This window comes from Athene cunicularia (genome assembly GCF_003259725.1).
Source record: "Athene cunicularia isolate RWA chromosome 15 unlocalized genomic scaffold, athCun1 chr15_part1, whole genome shotgun sequence".
Classification (NCBI taxonomy): Eukaryota; Metazoa; Chordata; class Aves; order Strigiformes; family Strigidae; genus Athene; species Athene cunicularia.
Window position 1 is genome coordinate 1,608,607 of NW_020799121.1, and position 26,066 is coordinate 1,634,672.

The following is a 26,066-nucleotide window of genomic DNA, read 5'->3' on the forward strand; positions in this document are numbered from 1 at the left end:
CCCCCCCAAAAAAAGACCAAACAAGTCCCAGCTCCCCCTCTTAGTGCTTTGAATTTTTATTAAAACAAAGGAGAAAACCATTATTTCTTCTGAGTACAACAGTCCAGGGGAACGGGAAAGCGGCTGTGCCAGGCCACAGCCACCCGAATCGCAGCCACGTGTGGGGTGTCGATCCGAGGCAGCACTGGTTTTAAATTAAAAGGGTTCAGGACACGATCTACTACACACCAAGCCCCGGGTTGACCCTCCGACTGACTCTGGTGTGGCTGTAGGTCAGCTGAGGTTGTGGGAGGGAGGAATTGGGGGTCTCAAGAGGATGTGGGAGATGCCCAGGGCAGCACCGGCTCCGTTAAAGGGTAAATCGCAGCTGGGAGGAGGTTTCCCCCTGAGCGGAGGGCAGGGTTTGGGACGGAGACACGAAGGAAAGGTCAGGGCATCCCCGTTTCCCCGTGGCCACGGCCAGGGGGTCAGAGCTGTGAACAAAGGCACCTTGTTAAGGCCAGGCAGGAGCAGGCAGCCCCAGCGCTCACCTGCCAGGACACAGAGCCCGGGGAGGAGCTGGGGGCTGGCCCACATTATATTCAGGGGTGCTGGACCTGGGCATGCAGCAAAAGCCCAGCCCTGAGCCCCCAGGGACACCCCCCGGTCTCAAGCTGCCCAGGTTTGTCACAGTTAGCAGGAAAAAAAAAAAAAAAGGTTTAATTTGGTTGGCACTAGCTGTTCGCCTGCTCCTTACCAGAAACGAGGAGGAGGATGAAACCTTCCTCCCCACGCCCTGCCCCTGCCTCCTCTCCCTGGCGAAGCAGCAGCCCTCACCCCCACAGCCCGAGGTCCCTGCAGCCGCTGCCATCCCGCTGCCTGCCCGCCTGCCTCCCTGGGCGTGGGGAGAGCCGGCGCGACGGCCCCTGATTTACAGCACTCTACTAGGACATGCTCTGGGTGCCTAATGGGGCTCCCGGCACTGCCAGCACCGCTGGCACCCAGCTCAGCATCCCACAGGACACGGACGGCGCCCCGGCCAGGGGGGACCCTTCGGCACGCTCCTCCGCTGACTGCTGGGCTGGGGGGCACGGCCACAGCCCCGACCCCGGCACTGGGGGAAATCCTGGAGGGCCAAGCCAAAAAACTATGCTAGAAAAAGAAGAAAAAGGCTGGAAAAAAAAACAAAAAGAGAAGGGAGGAGGATGAATGGACACTAAGCTAGAGAACATCACACAGTCCGTGGGCAGCCAGGCCTTGAGTCCATCGGTGTGCAGAGGCTGGCAGCACCTGGAGGGGGCCGGGGGGCAATGCCCGGCTCCCCTGCCCTGGTCGGGGCACACCGGTCCTGGGGGGAGGCTCCGGCTGGTGGGGGGGCCGGCCGGCAGGCAGCAGCGGTGCGGAGCAGCTGGTCGCTTCCTAGAGCTCCTCGAAGAAGGCCACACGGGACTTGGTGCTCTGTAGGGTGAGCTGCAAGAGAGCAGAGGGGGCGGCTGAAGGGGGACGGGGCTGACCCCCTCCTTCCCACAAGGCACCCAAACTGCAGCTTCACCCCCGGGGTGGGCACCGGGCTGAGCAGGAGGGAGCTGCTGCCTTTACCCCCTCCTGGCCCGGCCCCTGCCCCTCTGAAAGTCCCAGGGAGGGCAGAAGCAGGGATGTGGCGCAGGCCTGCAGCAGCTGAGCCCCCAGCTGCAAGAAGCACGGCCCAAAGGCAAAGCGTGGGGCATGGGGAGGTGGGCTGGGCTGGGGGGAGCGGTGGCTCGCTGCTGCCCACACCACCTTCCCCCAGAGCAGAGGCTGCTGGGGGGTTTGATCAGCAGCGCCAGCGGGGCCGCTGTGGGGTACGCAGGGGCCCGGAGCAAGGGTGCCAGTCCTGTGCCCTCAGCGTCCAGTGTGCTCCCTCCTCTCCTTGCCCTGCTGGGGGGGGCGGAACACACGGGGCTCTTGCAAAGTCGGTGGAGAAACAATCTCCATCAGCTGAGGACAGAGGGAGAACCACGCTCATCTCTAAAGTCACAGCTTCCCCCAAGTCCCTAGGCCAGCCATGTCAACCATGTCACCAACATGTCACCCGCTAGGGACTGTCTTCTGTCCCATGCTTATGTCCAACCCCAAGCCACCTCCCTCCATGGGACGAGCCCACGTGCCCAGTGTGGTCCGAGCAGCCACAACGCAGCTCGTCACCCCCATCCCAGCACCTGCGAGGGGCTGCTGCATCCCCCTGCCCCTGAACCTCATCCCAGACCAGCTCGCTCCATCCTGCAGCAGGATGGAGCCAGAGAGCCCTCGCCTGTGGGACTGCATCCTTGGAGCCAAGGCTCTGCAGGACTTGGAAACCCGGCCCAGAAAATCTTTCTGCAGCGCTAGCGAGGTTATCCGAAAAATAATACCCCACGGAAGGACAGCGAGCCCATTTTCTAACTGGCCAAACGAGAGATGAAAGAAACACCCTCAGCACTGAGGAAAAAATTGCAGTATTTACAGATAACCACCCAAAGGAGCATGGTGGGAGAAGTGCCACCTTCCAACCAGCTGCTGAAACACCGCAAGAGTTTGCCAAACCAGCCGGCTAATTGCAAAGGCTTCATTTCAGCTGGGTTAAGCAGCGGTGCCTTCCGCCGGGGACGCCGGTTTTGCTGAAACAGGAATCCTATGATCACGTTACAGTGAGTTAAGCCAAGCGCTTCCCCCGCCCTGCTTCCCCCCACGGCCTTTCCTCAGTAATTCCTTCACAGCTGTAATGCCATTCTGAAAAAATCTGTACTGCAGAGGAAATTTCTGCAGGAGTTTAATACTCTTTGCTGACAGCATCTCCTGGGCCAGGGCTGGCTCTCCTCCTCCTTAGTACCCCCCTGCTCCTCCAGCAGCCCCTCCAGAGCTGGATGGAGGGTGGATGTGATGGGTCAGGGGCTTTGAGTGCTATGGGCTGCTCTTTGCCTCTCTTTCAAGGCTGGAGAGGCAAAAAAAAAAAAAGGAGTGGGCTGCCCCAGCCTGCTGCCAGCCCCACTGATAGCCCCAGTGTAGGCTTTACTTTGGCTCCTCCAGCAGAAATCCTGCCTGTGATCCCAATCAGACACCTGGCTGGGTCACAGGCCAGAGAATTTGGCATCTAAAACCTGAGTGGACATCTCGGTCTTTCCCTTTGAGCAGGGCCCTGCCTCCTGCTGCAGTGACCTGGCGCAAGAACAGGGACTGCTGCCCCTGGCAGAGAAGGGCGGTGGGTGAGGGGGTGTCAGGGGGCTGAGAGGGGTGGGTGAGGCTGAGTGGTCCCACGTGTCAGCCAGGGCTCACACCAGGGCCCCTGCGCCCACCACAGCCCAAAATGGGGCAGTTTTGCTTTCCTGTTTCACCTCCGAGAGTCCAGACATCCCTGAGGAGGAACATTTACGTGCCAGCTTTCCACTTCCTAACACCCTGTCACTGAAGTCATCTCTTCTGCAGGTTGGATGGTGAATCAAAGCCCCTCAGCCCCTCCCCGGCCCACAGCAGTGCCGCTCCATTAAAGCACAACAAGGGGAGATGCCACCCAGGTCCCCCCCAGCCAACTCAGTGCTCCGATGCAGAAAAGAAAGGAGCCAGCTACAACCCCTGATGAGGTGGAGGGAAGATGTTTCCCCCGGGGTTGTAGGGAGATTAGTCTATTCTGCTCTCTGCCTTTAGCTACACACAGCTCTCTACTGAACCCCCACGTGCTTTCGCAGTCCTGGGCTACCTCAAAGCAAGGCTCGGGCAGCAGCCTCTGTGCCCAAAGCTGCACCTTCCCGAGCAAATGCTGCTGCAGCGTCGGGGGAGCACGTGGAGGCAGAGCTCTGAGGGCATCTGGCATGGACACAGGGAGAAGGAAGAGATGCAGCCCAGCTCTTAAACCAGCAGCTTTCAGCCGTGACTTTCAAAAGCTCCCTGAGACGCTCAGTGTTGTTTTAACCTATCCAGGGAAACTGAGGCACGGTAAGAGTAGCCCAGCTGTGGGCATAGGGGGAGTGGGAGCCTTGATGAGATGGAGTCCCACAGAGAGGTGTGAGTGCTGACATCCCGAGAGGGCCATGCCTGGGGCTCAGTGCACTCAGCAGCGGCCAGATTTTGTCACCTCAAAGGCAAAGACCACAGGGATTTCAGTGGTGACAGAGCAGGCACCTGCACTGTCCCCCTCGCTCCCACCATGCTGAGGCACCCCCCTATCTCTCATCACCCCCACGTTACACTCTGGCTGTTTCTCAGAAAGCCAAGAGGCTTGTGCAGTGCTGGCGTCGGGGCAGGATTTTTTCCCATTTAGGCTCCCCAAAGAGGAGCCTCTGGCTGTCTTTCTCCCCAGTAACCCGGTGGGCATCAGAAAAGCATCGCACGAGTGGGATATGGGCCCCGTTGGAACACTTCTCATTAGCAGGAGCTGGGTTATTGCCAGGAGCTTGGTGGCGGCTTGAGCAAGGGAAGGGGCCAGCAACTTCAGGCTGCTCTGCCTCCGCCGGCCCTGGGGCGAAGGCACCTCCGGCAGCCGGCGCTGGGACCTCCCGCCCCGGGAACCGGGGCTGCCCGGCCCCGCTCAGGCAGCTGTCTTCTCGCATCCGATTAGTCAGGCACATGAATAATCCAAGAGGAAATTAAGATTGCTCTTGACTGCACACTGACCCTCTACTACCCATGCTCCGCTTATGCCTGGAGGGAAAACTTCCCCCCCTCCTTTTTTCTTTCTTTTATTCTTGTTTTTCTTGTTGTTGAGCAATTGCAGGCAGGGCGCTTCTCACTCCCATGGCAGGTGGGAGAGCTCTGCCACTGGCCGGTGTTGTGGCCTCGACAGCGAGGCTGGCACGGCTGCAGCCTAACAAAACCCGAGGGATGCGCTGGGGGGAGGCGCTGGAGGAAGACGGGTAGAGCCAAGGGAAGCCCCTCGGGGCAGCCTGAGTCATCTCCCCCAGCGCTGCGGGGGCACACGAGGTGCTGCAGCAGCCTGCGGTGGGGGGAGCCCTGCAGCGTGAGCCCCAGACAGCTCTCGGCAGGGAAATCCCACTCCCTCATGCAGGGGGCAACCGGTTTTGTTCTTTTCTGCAGCGGGACATAAAAGCGAGGAGCAGAGCAGCTGGGGAAGAGAGTGCAGCTCTGCTCTGGCCTCTCCACCATCTGCTGCGGGAAAGCCCTAAGGTGGCCTCCAGCACCCCTGCAAACTCCCCACACTCTCTGCCTCCCCTTTGCCCAACCAGGCAAAAAGAAATAAATATATATACCCATAACCGTAACGTTGTGCAGGCGAGGCAGAGTGATTAAGAGCGAGTTACATTCTTGCCAGTACGGACAGGGGAAAAAAAAAAATTGATTTACAAGCAGTATTATGATAATCTCCTTTCTGCAGGAGGGAGGGTGGGCTCCACAATGCACTACCAGAGCCATCAAAGAAAATTTAGAGAGAGAGAGAAGGAGTGCAATTAAGCTGCCAGAGCTCAAATGAATCAAGATATGAGAAAGGGAAGAGTCCCACTCCCTGCATTCCTACGCTGGGGTTCCTCTGAGCTCTGCTTTTACCCAGGGCTGCTGGACTGATTTGATTTAAGAAAAACAAACAAACAAAAGCAACCCAATAAGTCCTTCATAGCCAAATGCGGTTTAGAGCAGCTAACCCAATAACTGCAGGCACATAACTTCTGCTGGCTGGGCAAACCGAATAGAGAGAAACCACCCGGGCTCTCAGCGAGCCCACGGGAGCCAGTGCCCTCCCCACACACTGGAGACAGGGCATGGGCAGGGAAAGGGGCTGCAAATGACATCAACCTTCCCCCATCCTCCTGGGACCCGAGGAACTGGGAGAGGTTTCAAATTGGTCTTTCCTTTGCCGTTTCCTTGTTTATCCTGCAGCCTGGCCAGGCTGGAGGAGAGGGGCACCTGTGCCACTCCCAGCAGCATCACCTTGCCCCATGCAATGCCGGGGATGCTTTCTGGCTGCTGGCGGGGAGATCTATGGTCCCTGCTAAATCATTACCTGGTGCTGCATACAGTAAATCCTCCTTATCCCCTTTTCCTTCTCTGAATGTGTTTCTCCATCCCTGCTCACTCCCCCGACCCCACCGCACAGGTGGACCTTTCAATTCCCACATTTACTTTTGAAAGCAAAACCTTCCTATTTTTCCCTCCCCGCCCCCCTTTCCAGTCCCCACCTCGTCATTTCTCTCTTACTCCCACGCTGTCGTTTATTCTCTCCCAAGCACAACTTTCCCCCGGCCTCCAACGCTTTGATGAGTGCGTTTAAAAGAGAGAAGATGATGCTCCATTTGAAGGAAATGCTTTTCAAAGGCTGCCACAAAAATAGCTGATAGGCCTGATGTTTCCTAGTTTCCTTTCACTCCTTGTAAACAAGGAAAGGAGGCTGCCGTGTCCCAGTTTAGCTGCCAGGGAGTTTCACTTCCCAGCTCCGAGGAGAACAAGGGCAGAAAAAAAAAAAAAAAAAAAAGAACCTAGCAGGGACACAGACTTGCACACACGGTTACGTGTGGGCAAGACCCACGTGGGCTGTGCCTCCACCTCTTCCTGTACTCAGAAAATGTGTGTCCAGAGGTGTCTGGAGGTGCTCTGCTCACTGGGTATCTTCCGGCTCTCGCCTGCATCCAAGCCAGGTGCCAGGCAGCACAAAAAGCCAGCATCCTCAGTCATCTTTTCCCTCTACCCTCACAGATTCCGAGGGGATGGGGAACGCCGGTGCTGCTTCTCCTGGAAAGTCCCTCGCTGGTCGTGTGCCCGCTCTGCAGCACGCAGCCTTCCCCTCTCCTGGTGGGAGTGGATTATACAGTGATGCCACAGCAATGCTGCAGTTCTGCATGAGACTGAAGAGCACCTCACCCGTATGCGGGCTGTCACAGTTTCCACAGGGAAGGATGGATGCACCTGTGTGTGGCTCAGCCTCCTCTGTACCACCCAGGCTGCCTCCTTTTGCCCTTCCCAGAGCAGAAGTGTTTCTTGTGTTGGTACCCTCCCTCTGCAGGATGAAACTCCAGAGGCACAAGAATGTTCTTCCCTGAAATGGTCATGGTTCTCCATCTCCCCAGCAAACCACTGGAGCAAAGCAGACCCATTTCAGGCAGGGGAGTCTGTGGGTCCCACAAGGGGAGAGGTGAGGAAGGGAGGCCCCAGGAAATGACAAAGACACCCCACAAGATTTATTGAAGTCCTCAAGGGACATGTTTCAGTGATCCTTAGCAAGATGCTAGCCAGGCACAGCTGGGGAATGGGCAGAGGGAAGCCACCTGCCCCAGCACCAGCCTCCCAGAAACCTTATGCCTGTCCAGATGATTAAGTAGCCTCGTGACATTTGGTGGTAGCACAGCAGCTTTGTATCTGCATCACGAGAGACTCAGATGGCAGTGCCCATCACTAATTCACTGGTGTCCTTATACTGCCGTAGAGGACAGACCACAGTGTTTCCTGAAGGTGAGAGGAGTGAAGACAAGCCTGCAGAAGTGCTCTGCCTCACTCGCCCCTCCACGCTTGGCGGCCAGGAGCTGCTCACTGCCTAAACTCGAAGGGGACAATGCTGGGTCTGCAGGGACAGGGTAGAACATGACTGTTCATGGTCCAATAACAGAGGAAGCCCAGACTAGTCTACTGGTGATAAATAAGCAGATTTGAAGTAGCTTATCCAAACCTCAAGTGCCTCGATGATAGGAAAAAATCCTGTATCACCAGAGTTGAGGGCAACGCTGCACTGCAATTAGGATCAGTCAGGAGAGCAGCCAGCAAGAGCACGTCAGCAACAGCTCACCCCACCACCAACGTCCATGCAATCCACATGGGCACCAAAAGCGCTGGTCCCTAGGTGTGAGCTCAAGCATTGTGTCTGACAACAAACTGAGAGCCAGGCGAGAACCTGGCGGGGAAAGGCCAAGCCTGTCCGCTGAAGGACCAGAGCACTGCTCAAAGACAAAGCTGCTTGTCTGGGAACAGGCATGGAGATTTGCTCCTTGCATGGATACTTCAAAGGGCTTAAATCACAGTAAATAAGCATGACTGTGCAAGAAGAAAGCAACTGGAATGAAAGACCTGATTGTGTTTTAGAGCAGCAGCCTGTCCTGGGAGCCTTCCTACACCAGAGGATGCGAGGAAGAAGTGGGTTTTTTCATCTTCTACTACAGCCTAAGCAGCACACCCTCCCGAAGCTGAGCCAGCTGGAGTCAGCAGCACCAGCCCACGGTGGAGAGCACTACGGAGAAGGGAAATCAGTTTCCAGATGAGGTGCTTCTGCTGTGCCCACAGAGCTCATAAAAAAGGATTAGCATGTTAACCACGTAATTAAACATGAAAAACTTAGCAGGCGTCTTCAAAGGCAGGCAACAAAACCCAGAGGTCACACTGCAGCACTTGCTGTGCATCTGGTTTAATTATGGGGGCTCCTCCCAGGCACCGAATCTCTCCCAGCTGCTGGATTAGTCTTTCCACAAACTGTCAGGGCTTCATTTCACTTCCTCATGCTGCAGCCACAAGTGGATTTCACCCCAATTTCACCTGCCACAGAGTTCCTCAAGCCAGTTGGGATGGGACAGCAGGTTTCAACCACAGTCAGCCTGCCCCAGAGACACATCCAAGGTGGCCCAGACTTGCAGGGTCACCCCTTGTTTTAGCCTCTTTCCCAAGGAAATGCTTATCAATGTGAGCAGCCCGTCTTGGGAACACCTGCAGCCCCCCTGAAGAGTGGTTGGTGGCAGCCAGCCAGCACAAAACCCTAACTTGAGTGATTTACAGCTCTGCCGGCAGCCCTGAAAGGGCTGGTCCATTCAAAATGGCACAAACCTGTGCTGATCACTTCTGGGTACCAGCCAGGGGGAAGTCTGCATCTAAAGCATCCTCCTGCCTCTGCCAGAGTTCCAGATGTGCTGAGAAAATGCTCCACCGTTGGCTGTGCGTGCCTGCTATGCCAGCAAGGCTGTGCAAGCCCTCAGAGTAACTTTTAATGAAAGCTTTTTCCAAAGGCACTCACCACCAGCTTTGGCACCCGCCTTCGTGAGCACTGCTACCACAGCATCCGTGCTGTTCCTTCCCTTAGCGCTACCACTCCAAACTCGCTAAACCCTGTGGGTGTGCAAGAACCATGGTCGAGGAAAGAGCAGAAAAGCCTCCCCAAACTCATCCTCCCAAAGGAGAGAGTCAACGCTCTGCACACACACAGCCTGCAGATTGAGGGCAAATCCTCAGAGGAAAGCAGGCTCTGGAAAGAAGAGAGATGGCATTAACAGAGCAGGAGTCATCAGCGTGCTGAAGGAGGCAGGGGACAGGCAGAGGCATTGCAGGCAGGAAGGAGAGTGGTGCTGACAGCCGGTGTCCCCAGGTGCAATGGTACCAACAGCACTACCTCCAGCACCACCCCCAGCTGCAGCCTGGCCCAGGAGGTACCTGCAGACACCGGCTGTCCTCAACCGTCTGCTTCACGTTCCCTTGACACTTCTCAAAGAGGCAGACGCGGGTAACGCGTCCACGTGCTGCTCTGCTCTGAGACGGAGGCGTGTGTTTTTAGTCTGTTAGACAGTTTTGGCAACAAAGAGTTGATGGGGTTTGTTTGGTGGTTGTTTTTTTTTTTAAATCCTGAATTTCTTTCTATGGCAAACAAGGGGGAAGGTCCTGGTTTACTTCATTAAAGAAATCTTCAAAGGCCACCGTGCACCTCCAATAGATTCCCAGCCACCAGCAGCCAAGCAAAACCAGGCATGTTTAATTATTTAAGCATCTACGCCTGCACTCCCCCACTGATGCTGCCAACTCAACTTTCTGCCAAGAAAAGACGCTTCCCAGCATGGAGGATCAGGTGCAAAAACAAACGCAGAGACGCTGCGAATGCTACCGAGGGCACGGGAGCTGAGCAGGGCGGCTGCCTGTGACATGCTGCAGGGGTCACTGCGGGGACAGGCAGGGTGCTGTGCCATGGCCAGCCCCATCTCACCACACTGCACCCCGCTGCCGGGCCTGAGGAGCGTTTTAGGGGTGGCAGCAAGGGGCGCTGGCTAGAGCGGTGCATATCGCAGGCAAGCTCATGCACGGGTTAGTATTACAGCCAGTGATCCCATCGTCCCACGCAGAGTACCTTGGAATAACCTACTTTGAAGTCTCAAATGCAGATAGGTCTTCTGCCCTGGGCTTGAGGCTAAACCAGCAAAATAAAATGAACAACAAAAAAATAATCCTCTGTGATATGAGTAATGTCATTTGTTCAATCTGTACAGATTGCCTGGAGCACTAAAGTGATCAGCAGCTTCCAGGTGGGGCAGAGGGTTGGTATTATTTAAGTATTGCTAAACTGCTATCCCCTTTTCCATTTCCACTGTCTTGCATTTTCCTTTCCATCACAATTGCAAAGACAAAAGCCCTCCTGACCTCCTGGAGGCATGAACAAAAGCAGTCTGTAATTTTATTCTGATGTGCTCCACTAATAGACTATTATTTAAAAACCTTTGCTCCTCCAGCTAAGATGCAGGAGCCAGGAAGCTTTGGTTCCCTCCTGAGGGGAAGGGACAAGACAAGACTCCAGCTTCAAAGTAACCAAGACTGACCGCACAGTCCCAATTACAGCAATGAGCTCTGACAGACATCGGAATGATTGCTCAGCCACCTTCTTTAACTGAGACAAATGGGACCATCAGCTCTCTATGAACTCGTCTCTGTCAGAAGTGAAAATTTAGCATTCTCCATTTCAACTGAGGATTCTAAGCACGGAGAAAAAACTACCAAAACCTACTGGGAGCAGAAATGTCTTCAGATTCTACGATGACAAAAGGGTCTCTGAAGATCTTTATATTCTCTGCTCTGGTGGGACAGGAACCTGAATAGCTCAGGGCCAGCATGGGGAAACCAGGAAGTGAGACCCACTAGATAAATTTTCCTGCCCTAATTCAGTGATCATAAACTCCCAGCCACGAAAGTTACTGTGAACTGGTATTTTCAAATCCTTTCAGACATAACTCTCACCAGGAGCAGTACATTTGTTTTTAAAACCTGGAGTTGCTACCACAGCCTGCACCCCATGCCATACAGGAGTCCTTCACCAAGATAGCTGCTAGCAGAAAGCCACCTGGGTAAAAGCCTCTGCAGGTGAGAGGGGCTGACCACTACATCCCACCATACCAATTATGGATGCACCCTCAGCCCCTCATTTCAGAGTCCAGCTGGGAGAAGAGCAGGGTTATTAACCAAAATGAAAAGGACAGGATGTAAAAATAAAGAACAGGCTTTGTTGTGACTTTTTGGGTGTGACCCCCAGGCTAGCAGACCAAGCCATCCTAACTTTTTGGCTAAACTACTCATCTCAACCCTGTTTCTAGAGGCAGGTGGTTCCAGGGTCCACAGCACAGGGAGCAGACATCTCACACACATCCTGCTAGCGAAAAGATTTTGCTGTTAGTAGTTGAAGCTGCACTACAGGTTACTCAAGAATAGATTAAAAGAAAGGATGAGGCTTTTGGCTTTTTCTACTGAAAGCCCCTAAATCAGGAGTATTTTTTCCCCTTATTATTTACCAGACCAGATGAATACTGCTTCCTTGCAATGCCTGCAGGGAATGGTTGCAACAGGCAGGTGGGGCTTTTCCTGCTCCTGGGGTCACTAGGGTAGCAGATCCCTTCTAACAGCACCCCTGTCCAGATTTTGTTAAGGTTCAGCAAGACCTTCAAACCTCGAGATCTTTGCATCCCTTCACACAGCACTGAAGAGACAAGGCTCTTGTGGTAAATATAAGCCAGGACCACCAGAAGCTGAAATTCTCTGCACCCTGGTTCAAAGCTAAGCAGCCAGGGAAGAAAGCCTAGGTCAAACAATTTTATTATAACAACTTGTGCAAAAGCTAAATCAAAAAGAACGGTTATTTTGTTGGTTTTTTTTAAAGGCTTTCATCAGGCAAGATACAAACTGGAGCCCTCCGATACCTTTTTAATAGTGTTGTGCTTGCTGTTGCCTCGGCTGGCATTCTCGTTGTGCAATATATCCAGAGCTGTCTCTCTCTCCTTTAGCTTCAGTGCCTCAATTTCTGTTTTCAGTTCATTCAGCTGCTCCTGCAAGTGCTTGCTTTTTTCCATGTACTCTACCCTAGCACACACAAAAAAGTCCTGGGTTAGTACTGGCCAGCTGCACGTGGTGACACGATACCATGGCAGTCAATTATAATAGGAAATTGGCAATTACAACAGGAAAACCTTATCTTCATCATTTCTAGTGTGTGGAACTGACAACATTAGTTTACAGCACACAGTAAACTACTCCAAGCAATGATTTGTTCGTTATTAAAAAGAGGACCCAGACAGCTGACCCAGGAACAAAACTGCATGTTAAAGTACTATAAAAAAATAAAGTCAAGCTTGAGCTGCTGCATGATATTTCTAAGTCTCCCCATTTCTGAGTGAAGCTGCACCAGGACATAGGTGAATTGCACAGTTTCAGTCTACAAGACAGCGGTTTAAGCAGTGCTGCTCTACTCTGCTGCACCCTCTCAAACACAGCTCACAAACTTGAAGGCACAAATCCTTCCAGTAAGGAAGGACCCTGATGTACTGACTTCTCGTGTTTTAGAGGGATTTAACTTGTAAATCGTGTGGGAGAAAGCACTGCCCCCAAAACATCAGGTATCTTGTAGACACATGGCATCCCTGGGAGAGAGAAAGGTCTCCCAAAAAAAAGAAAGAAAGAAAAAAAAAACACCACCAAACCCAGCCATTCTTGGGACTCATCCCTGTCTTCCATGATGAAGCATTGACTGGAGAAAAATCACACCATGCCAGCCTTGTACTTGTGATTAAACACCGAAACCCTGGTCAAAGTACAGCAGACTAACAAGAACCCTTTCAGAGTGGCAGAATTTGTAGCAAGGTTTATCTCAGCACCCGAGGAAGGCGAACAGTCCCAGAGAAGTCAGCAAAAGCATGCATGCTATTGCTTTCAGAATTTGGCAGAGCCAAGCTCTTCCTGCTTAGAAGAGTGGGATGACCTAGTTAGCAACCTGGGTACAGAACCAGGAATTATCCTGTTATTTTTGGCTTTTTTTTTTTCCTTCTGGCTTTAGGAAAAGTTTTTAATCTTTGTCTCTAGCACAGTGGTCTGTTATTTCATACATGAGAGAGGGTACTGAGCAGAGGCAAAATAAACCACCCTCTGGGATCCAGGGCTGTTTCATTCCAGCCCCAGGAAGTTTTGGCCAGAGTGCTATGGCAGAGCCCTTCTAGCTTTGATCTACTACCCAATCAATGAACAAAGCACATTATTACTACAGAGATTAAAATCTGATCTGCTTTGATTTCTGCTAAATTTGTAATTTTGAAGGCTACACTTACACCCTCAGGAAAACACAAGATCAAAGCTTGTAATCACATCCAAACTTGCTTGCGCACATTTTTATATATAAACATGACACAGATTCCAAGAAAAAGGGGCTAAAGCCCTAACACGGGACCTTAGCACACACTCCAGCTACCTTTTCATTCTCTGGACACACTGCAAATGCACAAGCACCAGCCTGCAACAGGTCAGTGAGCACCAGCAGTCAGAGCGCTGTTAACTCTTTCTGCCAACATGGACAATTCAAGCCTGAACAAGAGCCAGGTTAACCATACAGAGAGTAATTGCCTGATGCCAGGCTCAGTGTGCTTAAACTTGCCCTTAAGTAGGCAGCGGAGAAGCGTCTGTGACACCAGGTCCCCAACCAGAGAAATGGTCAACCAGTAGCTATGTCATGCTCCAGGCGGAGCTACTAATGACCTGGGGAATGTGAATCCAAAAAACTTCTCCCCCTTCCATCTCACACTGGTGCTCATCTGGGATGTCAGTCACATTCAGCCCCAGTGCAAGCCCTCCCACTGTAACCAGGGCACAAATCCCATCCCTGGCCCAGACTGGACATGGGGCCACATACTTCTCTTTCTCGATTTCCATTGAAAGCCTCTTCATGTCCGTATCCTTGAAGTCAAAGGACAGGCTCTCGTTGATGAGGTTGAAGCTCGGCAGGTCGGTAGGCAGTGTTGTTGTACTTGAGTTCATGGACTGCTAAAGAGAAAGAGGACAAATTAATCCCTTTTGGCCACACAAGTGTTCCTATTGCAAATGTTCTGTAACAGAAGTAAAATCAGAGCAACACCTAAACACACAGTACAAGGGGCTACTTACTAACACTGTAATAAGGTCCTGATCTGCTACTCACACAGGTAAGCACACGCTCTTCTTGGAGCTGGGTCTATTCTACCTTGCAGTGGCACTGAGCTGGGTGGACCTCACCATTCACATGGGGAAAGGGAGGGGGGCACGTGTATTCCTGAGGCAACACAGCCCACAACCCTATTTTTCTGAACCAGCCTCAAACTTTCTGGAGAGCAGATGATGAGGCTCATTTTCAGCTGGTGATCTTTTAACAGAAGACTTCAATTGCAGAAGCAGAGTGTCTCAAGCACCAGATGAGCCTGAAGACCATTCCCAATATGCTCTTAAATTCAGGACTATTACTCCTCTGGGACCCCGCTCTTTGTAGTCGTAAAGAGGAAACAAAACACGACCTGCCTGCAAAGTCTATTGACAAAACTTGGTAAAATCTAGATTTTATCACTGCTGTGCCACTTAAAACAATGTTGGACAGAAGCGTGTCTCTCGGGAAACATCTGACATCTATTTAACATTAAATCAAACTTAAAAAGCACAAGCTGTGGAGAGGGGCAATGTAAGACCCTGTATGACAGTAGAGTCCTGAACTCTGCTGCTCCCCAAAGTGTGGGCAAAGAACAACGTAACCCCAAGGGTTAACTTGGGATGTAGTGTCATTAAGGTCCATGGAGATGCACGGATACATTTTTATCTTTGCAGTAATTTTCAGTTCCAAGTGTTTAGGAACCACTGCTGGGTTCAGTTGGAAATGCAGAGATAACACAGGGAATCACTCATATCACACCTGAGCAAGGATTTGGGACTTTCTTCCTCCTGCAAAATGCTGCGATATCCCCCACTGACACACACTGCCAGGCCCTCAGATTTTATCTTCCCCTACAAAAAAAAAAAAATGACTCTTCTCTCAGTCAAAAGTTGTCACACCTCTAATAAATGGGCTCATTAGGGTAGTGGAAAAACACCCTGACTCAAGTCATCACTCTGCTCCTGCGATACGTTAGGTGAAGTCACAAGCAGCAGCACACATCAAACATGGCACAGCGGCTTCAGGTGACAGACTGTGCATGGATCTGAGCCAGTGCTGCCAGCACGCTCAGCCCTCGTTCTGGACAGGAGAAATCCAGCCCGACATCCAAAAAGTCACCCACCTCTCTGCTAGATCCTGCTTCTTGCTTTAAGGGATTCCTGCTGTGAAAAACACATGCCCAAACCAGCCAGGACCAGGGGGGTGGCAGGAGATGGTGCTGCAGAGACAGCCTGCTTTGGCAGCACAAACCAAAAGCTGGCAGGATGGTTCTAGGAAACCTGCTCCAACAAACAAGATCTTGAGCTTCAGCTGGTTATCTCCCTCCCTCATTTCTCCTATTTGGGATACTCCAGGGATTGTTTGCAGCTAGCTCCGCTTCAACAAGAACCACTAGCGCCAGGGCGGTGACAGATTTACTCTGCACAATAACCTGCTTCCTCCCTCACTGCCAGTCTGGAATTCACAAACAGCCAGGGCTTGTCCCCTGCTTGCTCTTCGGCTGGACAAACCTGAGAGGGACGACATTTCATCTACCCTGCAGAGTCAAAGCTGGAATGCAAACACCTAGTACAAGCATAAACAAGGCAGCACCCAAAACTGCATTGCTTGGTCCAGCTGGAGCATTACAGGTAAGTCAGACTCACACGACAGGGAAACACAATTCCTTACTCCCGTTTGTGATCGCTGCTAGTGCAGTACACAGCCGCATTAATTCCGGAGCAGGCACTGAAAGGGACAGCTGAGTACCTCAATTCCAGTCTCGAAGGAAAGGGAACAGGTCTGCCAAAGCACTTAACTGATTTAAATACCTGCATCACATTGACATTCAAGTCCCTTCCCTGTAAGGCACACAGGTGTTCGCAAAGCCCTTCCCACGTGAGGGTCCACGATCTCTGTGCAGGGGAGCCACGATCATCAGAACCAGCCCGCTGGCCTTCAAACAACCTTTAGCATTTTTTTCAACTGTTGGGTTTTGTTTTAAAAAAACACAAACAGCAGTTAACACTTGACCAGGAATTTCAGTTGCTGCAATCATTAAGTCCAGATGCCAGCTTGTCAGGGTTACTACAGCCACTTCCTCACCTGTCCTCAGCACTGCTCTTTCATATAGCAATGAAAAAATTTGCAAAGTCAGAGAGCAGCAGCAGTGAGGAAGAGTGAGGAAATAGCAAGGGAAGAGCATGCTGAGGGTTTTCAAAGGCACAGGCTTAATACCTGAAGCAAAGCTTTTCCCTGCCAAACGCAATAATCTTGGGCAAGTCCCGCACAAAGTGCAGACATTTTTTAATCCAAGGGACGTGCGGTGTCACTGGGACACAGATCTTTTTCCTTATGTGCTTCCTCACCTTGAACAAACTGTGTAACCCTGTTACTGCATTAAAGCAATTTCCTGCAGTTAATAGAGCAAGCACCATGCTGACAGTGGTCATCCCTCCGGAGCACAGACGATACAGAGGAAGCACCGAGCAAGTCCTGTCATGAGGCTTCCCCCACAGGAAGAGCTCCTGTTGCTGCCACTGCCTTTACTTCGCTGCTCAAGAATGTGGGCAAGCTCAAGGCAGCCACTTACTACTTCAAGATGATCAGAGAAGAGATAACTACCTTTAGTCTTGCCCATGACTGGTACCTGAAGGGCAGTGAAGAAGGTGAAAAGCCATTGCCAAGGCAGTGAAGAATTAATTGTTCTCCCAGCCCTGACAACCTGAGACTCAGATTCATGTCTTCTTTCTCATGCATCACCTACCAGTCCTGTCACAAAAGCAGCCTGGCCTTCAAGGACTAAAAAGACACTGAAACAAGCTTTAAAGAACCAGGATGGGAGACTGGAAAATTACCAAAAAAATTAAAATTTAACTGTTTCTTGCCTTTCTGCAACACATCCACCCACTTCCCACTTCCTCTCCTGCTCTGGTTTCCCCAGAGGGAAGTCCTGTTTAGCTCTCGGTGCCAGGGGACAACATAGCACAAGCACTGGGACTGCAGTAAAGAACACACTCAGTGTTACACCCTCATTAAAGAAGTGAGAAGCTGGAATCTTGCACTGTTCATCAGAGCTGCCATTTACCTGAGGGACACAAGCCTTCCAACAGCAGCTTTCAAAACTGCTTCATCCCTCAGGCCACCCTGGGCTTATTCCCTCCCTTGGGCTGCACTTGCCTGCCGGGTCCCTCCATGTGCTGGCAGGGGAGGAAGGTTTGCCCAAATCCAGCTCTCTGAAGTGGAGCACAGAAACAAGATCTCTGCACATCTCACTTGTCTAGCCCCAAACACACATGCAGCAGAGCGATGAGAGAGGCCACAGGGGAAGGGAGAAGCGAGGCAGGCGTAACAGGGGATGGAAGGCCCAGCAAGGTGTTGTCACCTGGATATTGGCACAATGGTCACACTTGCATCCTCCTGACCTTGGAAATAAACAGCCATCGAGTCTGCACGACCGGGCGCTCCTCCCGGGGCTACAAGAGGGGCAGGAGGAGCAGCAGCTGCATGGGGGGACCCTGCCACCTCACTGGGGCATGTCCCCTTCCCTCCTGGCACCAGCAGTCACGTCAGGAAGGCCAAGGCTCTTTAAGGAAGGCTGATGCAGCTGGAGGGGTGGAGCTGAGCTCCACGCAACCCTACAACACCCCCAACTAAGCAGGCTTTAACTCCGCAGGCCGGAACACAGCCACATACACGGGTAGCTGGGGGTCTGCCTGACTGACTAAGGATAGACACAGCAACACAAGGGAACATGGATGTATAAGAGCTGCCAAAACAACACTGGGCTGATGTAGCCATGCAGCAGTTTCCATGAGGACACTCCACCCTCTGCACAAGTTAAAACCAGAATTAAAGAACTGGTGGATCCCAGAATTCTAATGCCGTGTAAAATAAGGAGCACTCCAAAGCTAAGCTTTATCAAGCGCTGGGGTAGCTAGCACTTGACTGAGTGTCCCATAGCTAAGACCACCTGACTGTTTTCCACCACTGCCATTTTTAAAAGCTCCTGAACATTTCTGCAGGGAACTTCAGAGAGTTGGGATGAAAAGCTGCTTCATCTCAAGCCCTCTTCAATCTGCTCCTTGAAAGTTTCCAGAGGAGGGGGGAAGGAGCCTGCAGGTACAAATTAAAACTTGAGTACTAGATAGGTCAATACCTCCCACATATGTCCGTCGAGTTTATTCCTGAAGCTGTCGAGCTCTTCCCCCTTCACCCCTCAGGCCAGCGAGGCAGCTGAGCCAGCAGCCCTGGCAGGTGCGAGCTATGGGAAGGGGAGCACTTGATGGGTTTTGCAGGCCCTGAAGCACAATTAGAGAAGTTGAGGAAAGGAACTGCCAGACGGATTGGAGCAATGGTCATTCAGTCTGGCGTTTCAGTCCCCGGCAGCAACAGGGACCAGATGCTTCAGAGGAAGGTGTGAAATCCCCTTAATGGGCAATTATGGAATAATCTCCCTTCAAGGAAGCTTTTTTCCAGCACATAGAGACATAGTATCCAGTTTATGCCCATAGAATGGGGTTCTGAACAACCTTTATCCTACCTAATAAGAAGAAGGACATCCTCCATTTCATAAGTATTTAACCCTATTTTAAAGGCTATTGCTGAGATGGTCACTCCAAAAGTGCTAGCAAAGCATGGCTCTGGCATGTGTTAAATTGGCTTAAAATTCGCTGTCTCTAATTTCACCAGAAGCTCTTGTAGCATGAGGCAGGGTATGTGGAGGGAAAGAAAAAAGAGCAAAGTGATCTTCTGCTGGACAGGATGCCTGGATGAAAAGGGCAAGCACTGCTAAGGGCTTCAGAACAGCTGCTAAGCAATGCAGCGAGACAGCTCACACCCTCCACTGACAGCACGGCGACAGGAGACTCCACCAGGCTACAGAGGAGGGCACGTTCATGGGCTGGGAAGTGGGGACTACAACACAGATCGCTCTTACTGTGTAGGACGACTTGCTGGTGATCTCCAAAAGCTTCTGCTTTGCTCTCCGCTCAGACTCGCGAGCCTCCTGAAGGTCTTGCTTTAGCTGATCAGCTTCCTTCGCTCTACAGAGAAAAATAGAAAATGGCAAATATCAGATTAAGTTGAGAGGAACGAGAAGACAGAGAAGCAGGATTACAGTATAGGTGTGGAATAGGCTGAGATTTGTCCTGCAACAAGTCCCAAACTAAGAAATCATTTGAGTAAGGGCAACACCAGAACCATTGACATGTGGAACGTTTTCATTAGCACAAAAATCCAAGCTACAGAAGGACAGCTCCAACATGGGCTCTGCATGAGCATCAGTAAGGAAGGCTAAGGGCTGGAGAAGCATGCCAAGATGCCAGAACAAGGAGAACAACTTCAGAAGTTAAGCTCAGACTTATAGGAGATGCAGTTTTCTGACAGTAAGCCTCTGCTAATGATTACTTACTACATTCAGTAATGAAAAAGCACCCAGATTGCACAGCTTTGCCCACTCGCAGAGCCCAACAATTTTAGTGCTAGTATTTACCCTTGAGGTTCAAGGGCCACCCCCCACCCCCCCCAAGAAAGCCAAAGGAGGGAAGGACACTTAGGCAAGAAGAGATGGACAAGGGCAGAGTTTGTCTAAGCAGAAGGGCTGACTCCAAGCAAGCTCTCAAACGGCAAGGAGTAATCAGTTGGAAGGAAACAAGAGTGATCTTTTACTTGCTCACTATCAAATGTGCCATGGGACCTGGGCTCTGGTATCAAGAGGACAGAAACACCAGTTTTAACAAGAAGCAAGGACTCCAGGAACCATGGAGACCTCAAGGCTAACTTGAAACAGAGAGCTCACGACTGGTAAGGAGAAATAAACAACTGAGAGGTAAACAGAGGAATAAAGAGAGCATAGGGAATGTAGCTCTACCATCCAGAAGAAAAAAAAAAAAAGTGTTATTAATGTTGTCAAGTACTTTGGGGAGTGCAGTGGGTGTTTGCAGAAATCACCCAAAAGTGGAGCTGGCTTCCACTGCTGCTGTCAGGGCGTGAGAGGTGTGGAAGGCAGAGTGCCAGGGACCACGGTACCTTCTCCCCCGCTAGCTGACGGCCCCTTTCCCTGCTGCTTTCACCACAGTATCTCTCCCAAAGAAGGCTTCAGAGAAGGGTCTCCAGCTCCAATCCAGGGAAATATCAAGGCCGCCACTGCTCTACCAGCACCTCTTCCCATGCAGGGACAGTCCAGATGTGGCAAACAGCGAGATGGAGAGAGAAACCAGCTGAGCCCTGGGGCCATTTGCTGCTGTACATGCAGGGGAGGCCAAGGGCTCACTGCAAACCATCGGATGGACTGACTCAAACCGTGAGCCACCGTTCCTGCTAAGTCAGAAGGGGGTAGGAAAGCAAAGCAGAGGCAGCTGCAAGGTTGTACCCTCTGACCTCCTCTCCGACTCCTCCGCCATTTTCAGTGCCAACATCTCTGCCTCTAGCACCTTCTGTTCCATCAGACGCTTCTCCTCCTCCGTCCGTATGGCCGTGGCTTTGATTCGCTGCATCTCCTGTTCAGCCTCAGCTGCTTTCTGAGCCAGGAGCTTGGCCTCCTCCTCTGTGATCTGAGCCTTCTCAGCCAGCAAGTCTGCTGTCTCTTCAGACCTCATCTGAGAATCAAGGCACATGAAGCCATTAAATGCACTGAATATCTCCCCAAACGTGCTTACAACCCTCAGAGCAGAGGCCTGAGCTGATCACTCTGCATCGCCGCCATGGCCCATAGAGTCCCTCCCTTCCATGAAAGCCTGCAGCCTTCTGCAGCCAAGACCTGGATGTGCCCGGGCTCGGTCCCAAATCACCCTCCTTTGTGCTCCTCCCACAGCAGGCTAGCAAGATGAAATCCATCCCATCCAGCCTCCTGCTCACTGTCCACCAGCAGCAGTTTGAGAATAGCCACAGGACAGTCACAGTGTGCCTCCTAAAACGCTTCAGCAGTGGAAAGAGTGAGGAACAGCTGCAATGCCTCGGGAAACAGCCTCCCAGAGACCTACCAGAGCTTCGTTGGCCATTGTTGCCTCTTCCTTTAACTGCATCAATCTTCTCTCCAGCTCATCCCTCGTCCTCTCAGCCTCTTCTCTCATTTTCTTCTCTCGGGCCAGACGCTGCCGTTCCATCTAGGAAAAAGGGATCAGCAAAAGCAAAGAGAAATAACACACGTTAGAAAGGCTTTCCACAGGATGAGAAAGGGTCACAGTGTGGGGGTTGGAGCACAGGATTCCACTGCTGCCTCCTCTCTGCTTATCAACACGGGCAACGTCACTAAACAGGGGTGACCTGATGCACCCTACTCCCTTGAAACGTGCCGTTCCCAAGACAATCCCCTATCCTCTGATCAGGCTGTTACCCACAGCGCTGCTGCACAAGCTGCCTGCAGGTGATTACATCCCCAGACCGTGCCCTCCTGCGCTGACTCCCAGGGTGGACTCACACAAGTTGGGTCCCAAGAGCTCCAACTATGCCTGGAGTTTCTTATGGCAAGTTGAACAGACAGTGAGACTGGGCTTAGGGGTAGTCTGAGGTCCCTCCTTCCCTCCTTGCCTAAGTGTCCTTCCACAGACACACCACAAGGCAGGATTTTGAAGGACATGATCAGACATCTAACCCAGTATCCTGGAAACTTCACTTCCACTCATTTATAGGGATGCCACAAAGAGTGTGACCACCTCTGTCAGTTCCTAGATACAATGAACTCTCTGCCTCCAGCTCAGTCTGCAGGAGATAACAGTGCTTCTCCAGGAGGGGAAGATCCAAGCTACGCTGAGACAACCCACCAGAGTATGCTGAGAGTGTTGTGCAGACAGAGTGTGCCCAACAACTGCCTCTCTGCTAGCTGAGTGCCCAAAGGGAGTCATCGAGCTAATTAACACACCTAGTTTAAAGCATTTCAGTACAACAGAGATGGGTGCATTATAAATATCCACACTGCAGCTAGGACTCCCAGCATTGCACAGGCCACCTGCTGAGTTTAATAAGGGAAATAAGTGCGACAAGACACATTTCTTTGCTCCTTGGACACCAACTGTGTTCTGAAAGCAGGACGCCCACTGTTCTAACAGCTCTGCTTCCTTCTATTAAAGGTTCCCCCCATTAATTATCATTACAATCTGTATCCCACTTAGTACTTCCATTAGCAAGAATTCCCAATATAAAAGGACTATCTGGAACCAGTTAACAACAGCAGATCCTGGGGAGGGAGAAGAGAGAGGGTGAGGCAGCACGGTGGCTAGCTCAGGCAAGGGAAGCCTGACCCTTCCTGTAGAGCACAAGTGCTCTGGATTTGAGATCTCAGGAGAAGAGAGAATCTTCCGCTCTTTTTGTGCCCTCACCTCTCCCAGATGTCCAACTAAGCCCAGGATCTCAGGTCTTGCTGGCATTATTCATAGGCATCAAAAACTCACGGGACTGTAAAACTTGAAGCCACCAGTGTGGACACCATGCTGCTCCTTCCAAGAAGGACCTTTTGCTCCACTAATGCCAACTCCATATTGCCCAGAGGAATCCCCACAGGAAGCAAGATGCCCCCCTTCCCCAGAGAAGCTGTCCTGGTTGCCCTTGTAGTGACTCATTCCCTGTTCTTTCCTGCCACCCCACAAGCTACAGGAAGGAGAACTGCTTCAGGAGGTGCCTGCAGGATAACCCATGGCACACCTCCAGGTCAGCTGAGCACAACACCACATCTAGCACCATACAGGGACCTCTGTGGAATGCTCGAATCCATTAACTTAGCAGTCCCTTGAGCATAAGACCCTCCTGAGTGCAAGTGACTGTTTTGGCTTCTTCTGCTGCTATCTAGCGGCTTTATTGCGAAAGGGACATTTATATTCTAAGCACCAGGACTCAGATTAGCTGTGCAGGTTTCAGGGAGTAGAAAAGGTCTACAAGCAGAAAACAATGATTCATACAATCCAATTTGCTGATATATGCTCATCAGCTACACGCTGCTGCCTCCAAAGAGCCATTTTCGCTGCCTGGGCTGACCTGCAGCAGATAAAGGAGGCCAGCACCGAATTAGCATGCAGGCTGCACGCCCCGAAATGTCGGTGTGCATTCCATCATCATGTAATTAGAAAATGAGGTGAAAAACTACGGCAAAGCACAGCTCCCCCTCACAGCCCCTGCTTTAATTACAAGCAACTACCCCAGCATACTACATCTTTCCAGCTACGGAGCCCAGACACAAAGTGAGGCAGGGAAGATGCACACACACTTGTAGGACACCCAGATCAGCTCTTCCCTCCCATCCTCCCAGTTTGGTTCCCCGAGTGTGGTGGCTGGACTCGGGCTGCCAGGCTGCCATCAACCTGCAGAGCCAAGTTGAGAATGACTGGCAATGTGGGAGCAGGACACTAAAAAGAGATGTTCAGCTGGACCTTCCCTCAAAGCTGCTCTGTGTGCTTGATGTCATTCTGGAGACTGTTCCTTCCCAAGTTCATTTGCATTTCTGATTTGGGCTCACAGTCCCGTTATAACAAGAGGTCTCTCACCTGCTTCCTGGCTTTCTCCTCCCTGGCCTGTGCTTTCATCTGCTGGACCTCCAACGAGTCTGCCTTTCTCCTCCTCATGAAGAGGTCGTGGTTTCCAATACACAGCTGAAGAATCTATTCCAGTTAAGGGTGAAGAGCGGAGAGAAACAGCTGTACATGTGATGACGATGAGGTGGTTTGTATTCTCAACACACAAAACCACTAGAACTGTTTTGGTTTGGTGCTTGTAAGCACTTCCACCCACTGATCCCAAAATCTATGAGCTCTCATACCCATATAAGGGGCAGGGAGCCAAGGCAGAGCCAAGTCCCATACCAAACATCAGCTCCTGGGCTATCAGCTCTTGGCAGAGACCAATTTTCTGCTTTCTGTGCATCCAGTACAGCACAGTTCTGGCAAGTTTCATACCAGCCCTAAAAAGGCCAAATAATCAAACAGAAACTTCTACAGCTCTGACCAGTTCTCTGATTCTTACTGCCCCCTTTCTTTAGGCTCAAGATGAACTTGCACCTTCTCCCAGCTGCATGTTTAAAGCACTGAGATTAAAAAATTTAAAAAAAGAAGAAGGAAAACCACTTTCCATCTTGGATAAACAGAAGTCTTATCAAAAGCTTCCTCAAAGATAACTTTGCTGAAGTGTTCTGAGCACCAATGTGGTTTCCTCTGGTCCTCAAGGAGGACAAGGAAGGTGGCAATACTAGAGGAGGGTTAGCGAAGGGGTGGGTACACAGAAGAGAGACAGCTTTCAGCAATAAAAGCAGGTTTCTAAACTCTGACTCTTTTCTAAGGACTGATTCACATGCCCATCTTCCATTTCACAAGTCACATATTACTTCTCCAGAGCCAGAGGAGCTTCAGCAGTACGACCCTGATGAGTGCAGTGAATGAGGCCTTTGCCAGGAAGCTCCACTTCCCTACGGTACGTGAAGTACAGACCAGCAAAGATCCTTTGTGCAACTTAACAATGGTGCACAGCTACTACAGAATCTGGATCAAAATCTCCTTTAGAAACCAAATCCAGAACACTAGCTATACATAGTCTCCAACACAGATGAAGAACAGAACAGCTCAATGGAGCCTCCTCCATCCTTGTACAAGGAGAGTGTCCTCAGAAGGGACCAGCCTAGGAAGAGCCAGGACTGTGACTCTGGTAACACTGCATCCCAAAAAAGGGAGATCTACGTCACAGGACAGAAAAGATCTGCAGGAGAAGAAAGGGGGTCTTGAGCAAAGATGGGGCTGATGAGAAAGTTTTACTCACTAAGTGCTTCTGCCATGCAGGTCAGCTGTAACCCAAGAGCTTGAAAAGGGAGCACAAAAACAGGAGAGCGGGGTGAGGTTCTGTGAAGGAGCTTGACTTGACCTTCCCCCTTCTCTTCTAGAGGCTATGGCCGTGTAGTAACTGCTATACCAAATCACACCTGCAGTCCAGCCAGGACAGCACACTCCCTCCGACTGCTCAAAGGAAAAGCCCCAAAAGAAACTACTGCTGCAGGAAATAAAAATTACTCTGTCTGTAGACTTACCAGCTTATTCACACGCAGCTTTGATGAATTGAATTTAAAAACATCAATCTTTTTGTCCAATGGCTTAATCGTAAACTGAAAAGGAAAAAATAAAGAGGGAGAGAGTTATCAGAGAGCGGTGCATTTAATAAAAACACAGCTATAAAAGTCTTACTGAAAGCTTTGGCTCAGAGGAGGTCAGCAGTGTCAGACAAACAAGGCTGAGAGCTGTCCCCATGGCTTTTAGCCAAGCAAGAGAACTAGTATCAACAGCAACCAAGGAGACAACTGTTCCCCCAGTCAGAAAAATGTGAGTGCCACACAGAAGCAACGAGAGTGCTGTCCACCTACAGACTGCAATGCCCGACAGCCGATGTCCTCTGCAGAGCACCTTGCAGAAGGCAGAGACAGCTCAGCACCTCCCGAGGAAAGGCGAGATGCTGCTCTCCTGGCAACTGCAGAGAACGGAGAAGGTACAGCAGAAACTCATGGCACTTCTGAAGGGAGGACGGACCAGCTCAGCTGCCCGATGGATGGGCAGGAGGGTTGTATCAGGAACACAGCAACAACCCTTCCCATTGACATCTCCGCTCCCAAGGGCTCCCCCAAAATGATTTTCCATGCATTTTGTTCTCCAGAAGTCAGCCGTGTCACAAGACTGCTCCGCAATTCAAAACATTATTCGCTTGCTCTATCCTGTATTTACACTTCATGTGCCAACCAAACAGCTGTAACCATGGCCTGGATTTACCCTCTCCAAAGAGCTTTCCCACAGCGGGTCTCTCAAGAAGATATAGGTGGAGTTGCCCATCGCCAGGCTCAGAAGTTTTGGTAACACAGTCCCTGGATAGACAGAAGACTCTGAACTAACAAAAGGATACTTGAAGAGACAGAGTGCTCCGCAACACCGCATTTTTTAGAAGGCATGCATGTATTTCATCACTCCCCCGCACACTACAAAAATAACCGGCTGAAGAGATAGCGCTTGAGCAGGCAGTCTGT

At 51.3% G+C, this 26,066-nt stretch overlaps 1 protein-coding gene across 4 annotated transcripts in view; it reads right to left on the reverse strand.

Moving 5' to 3' along the window:
* Nucleotides 1–35: 35 nt before the first annotated feature.
* NF2 (neurofibromin 2) overlaps nucleotides 36–26,066 on the reverse strand; it is a 45,813-nt gene continuing 19,782 nt past the window's right edge. Inside the window, exons 10-18 of one of the 4 annotated variants that reach the window (XM_026859688.1) lie at nucleotides 25,086–25,160; nucleotides 23,560–23,673; nucleotides 21,067–21,189; nucleotides 20,465–20,682; nucleotides 19,023–19,128; nucleotides 13,841–13,968; nucleotides 11,865–12,024; nucleotides 10,046–10,090; nucleotides 36–1,449 (exon numbers count right to left, since the gene is read on the reverse strand). In XM_026859688.1, the coding sequence (XP_026715489.1) occupies nucleotides 10,055–10,090; nucleotides 11,865–12,024; nucleotides 13,841–13,968; nucleotides 19,023–19,128; nucleotides 20,465–20,682; nucleotides 21,067–21,189; nucleotides 23,560–23,673; nucleotides 25,086–25,160 (960 nt within the window). In that variant the 3' untranslated portion in view covers nucleotides 36–1,449; nucleotides 10,046–10,054. Of the gene's footprint in view, nucleotides 1,450–10,045; nucleotides 10,091–11,864; nucleotides 12,025–13,840; nucleotides 13,972–19,022; nucleotides 19,129–20,464; nucleotides 20,683–21,066; nucleotides 21,190–23,559; nucleotides 23,674–25,085; nucleotides 25,161–26,066 lie in introns of all 4 variants that reach the window. The other 3 variants (XM_026859687.1, XM_026859686.1, XM_026859684.1) reach the window with 3 other exon arrangements.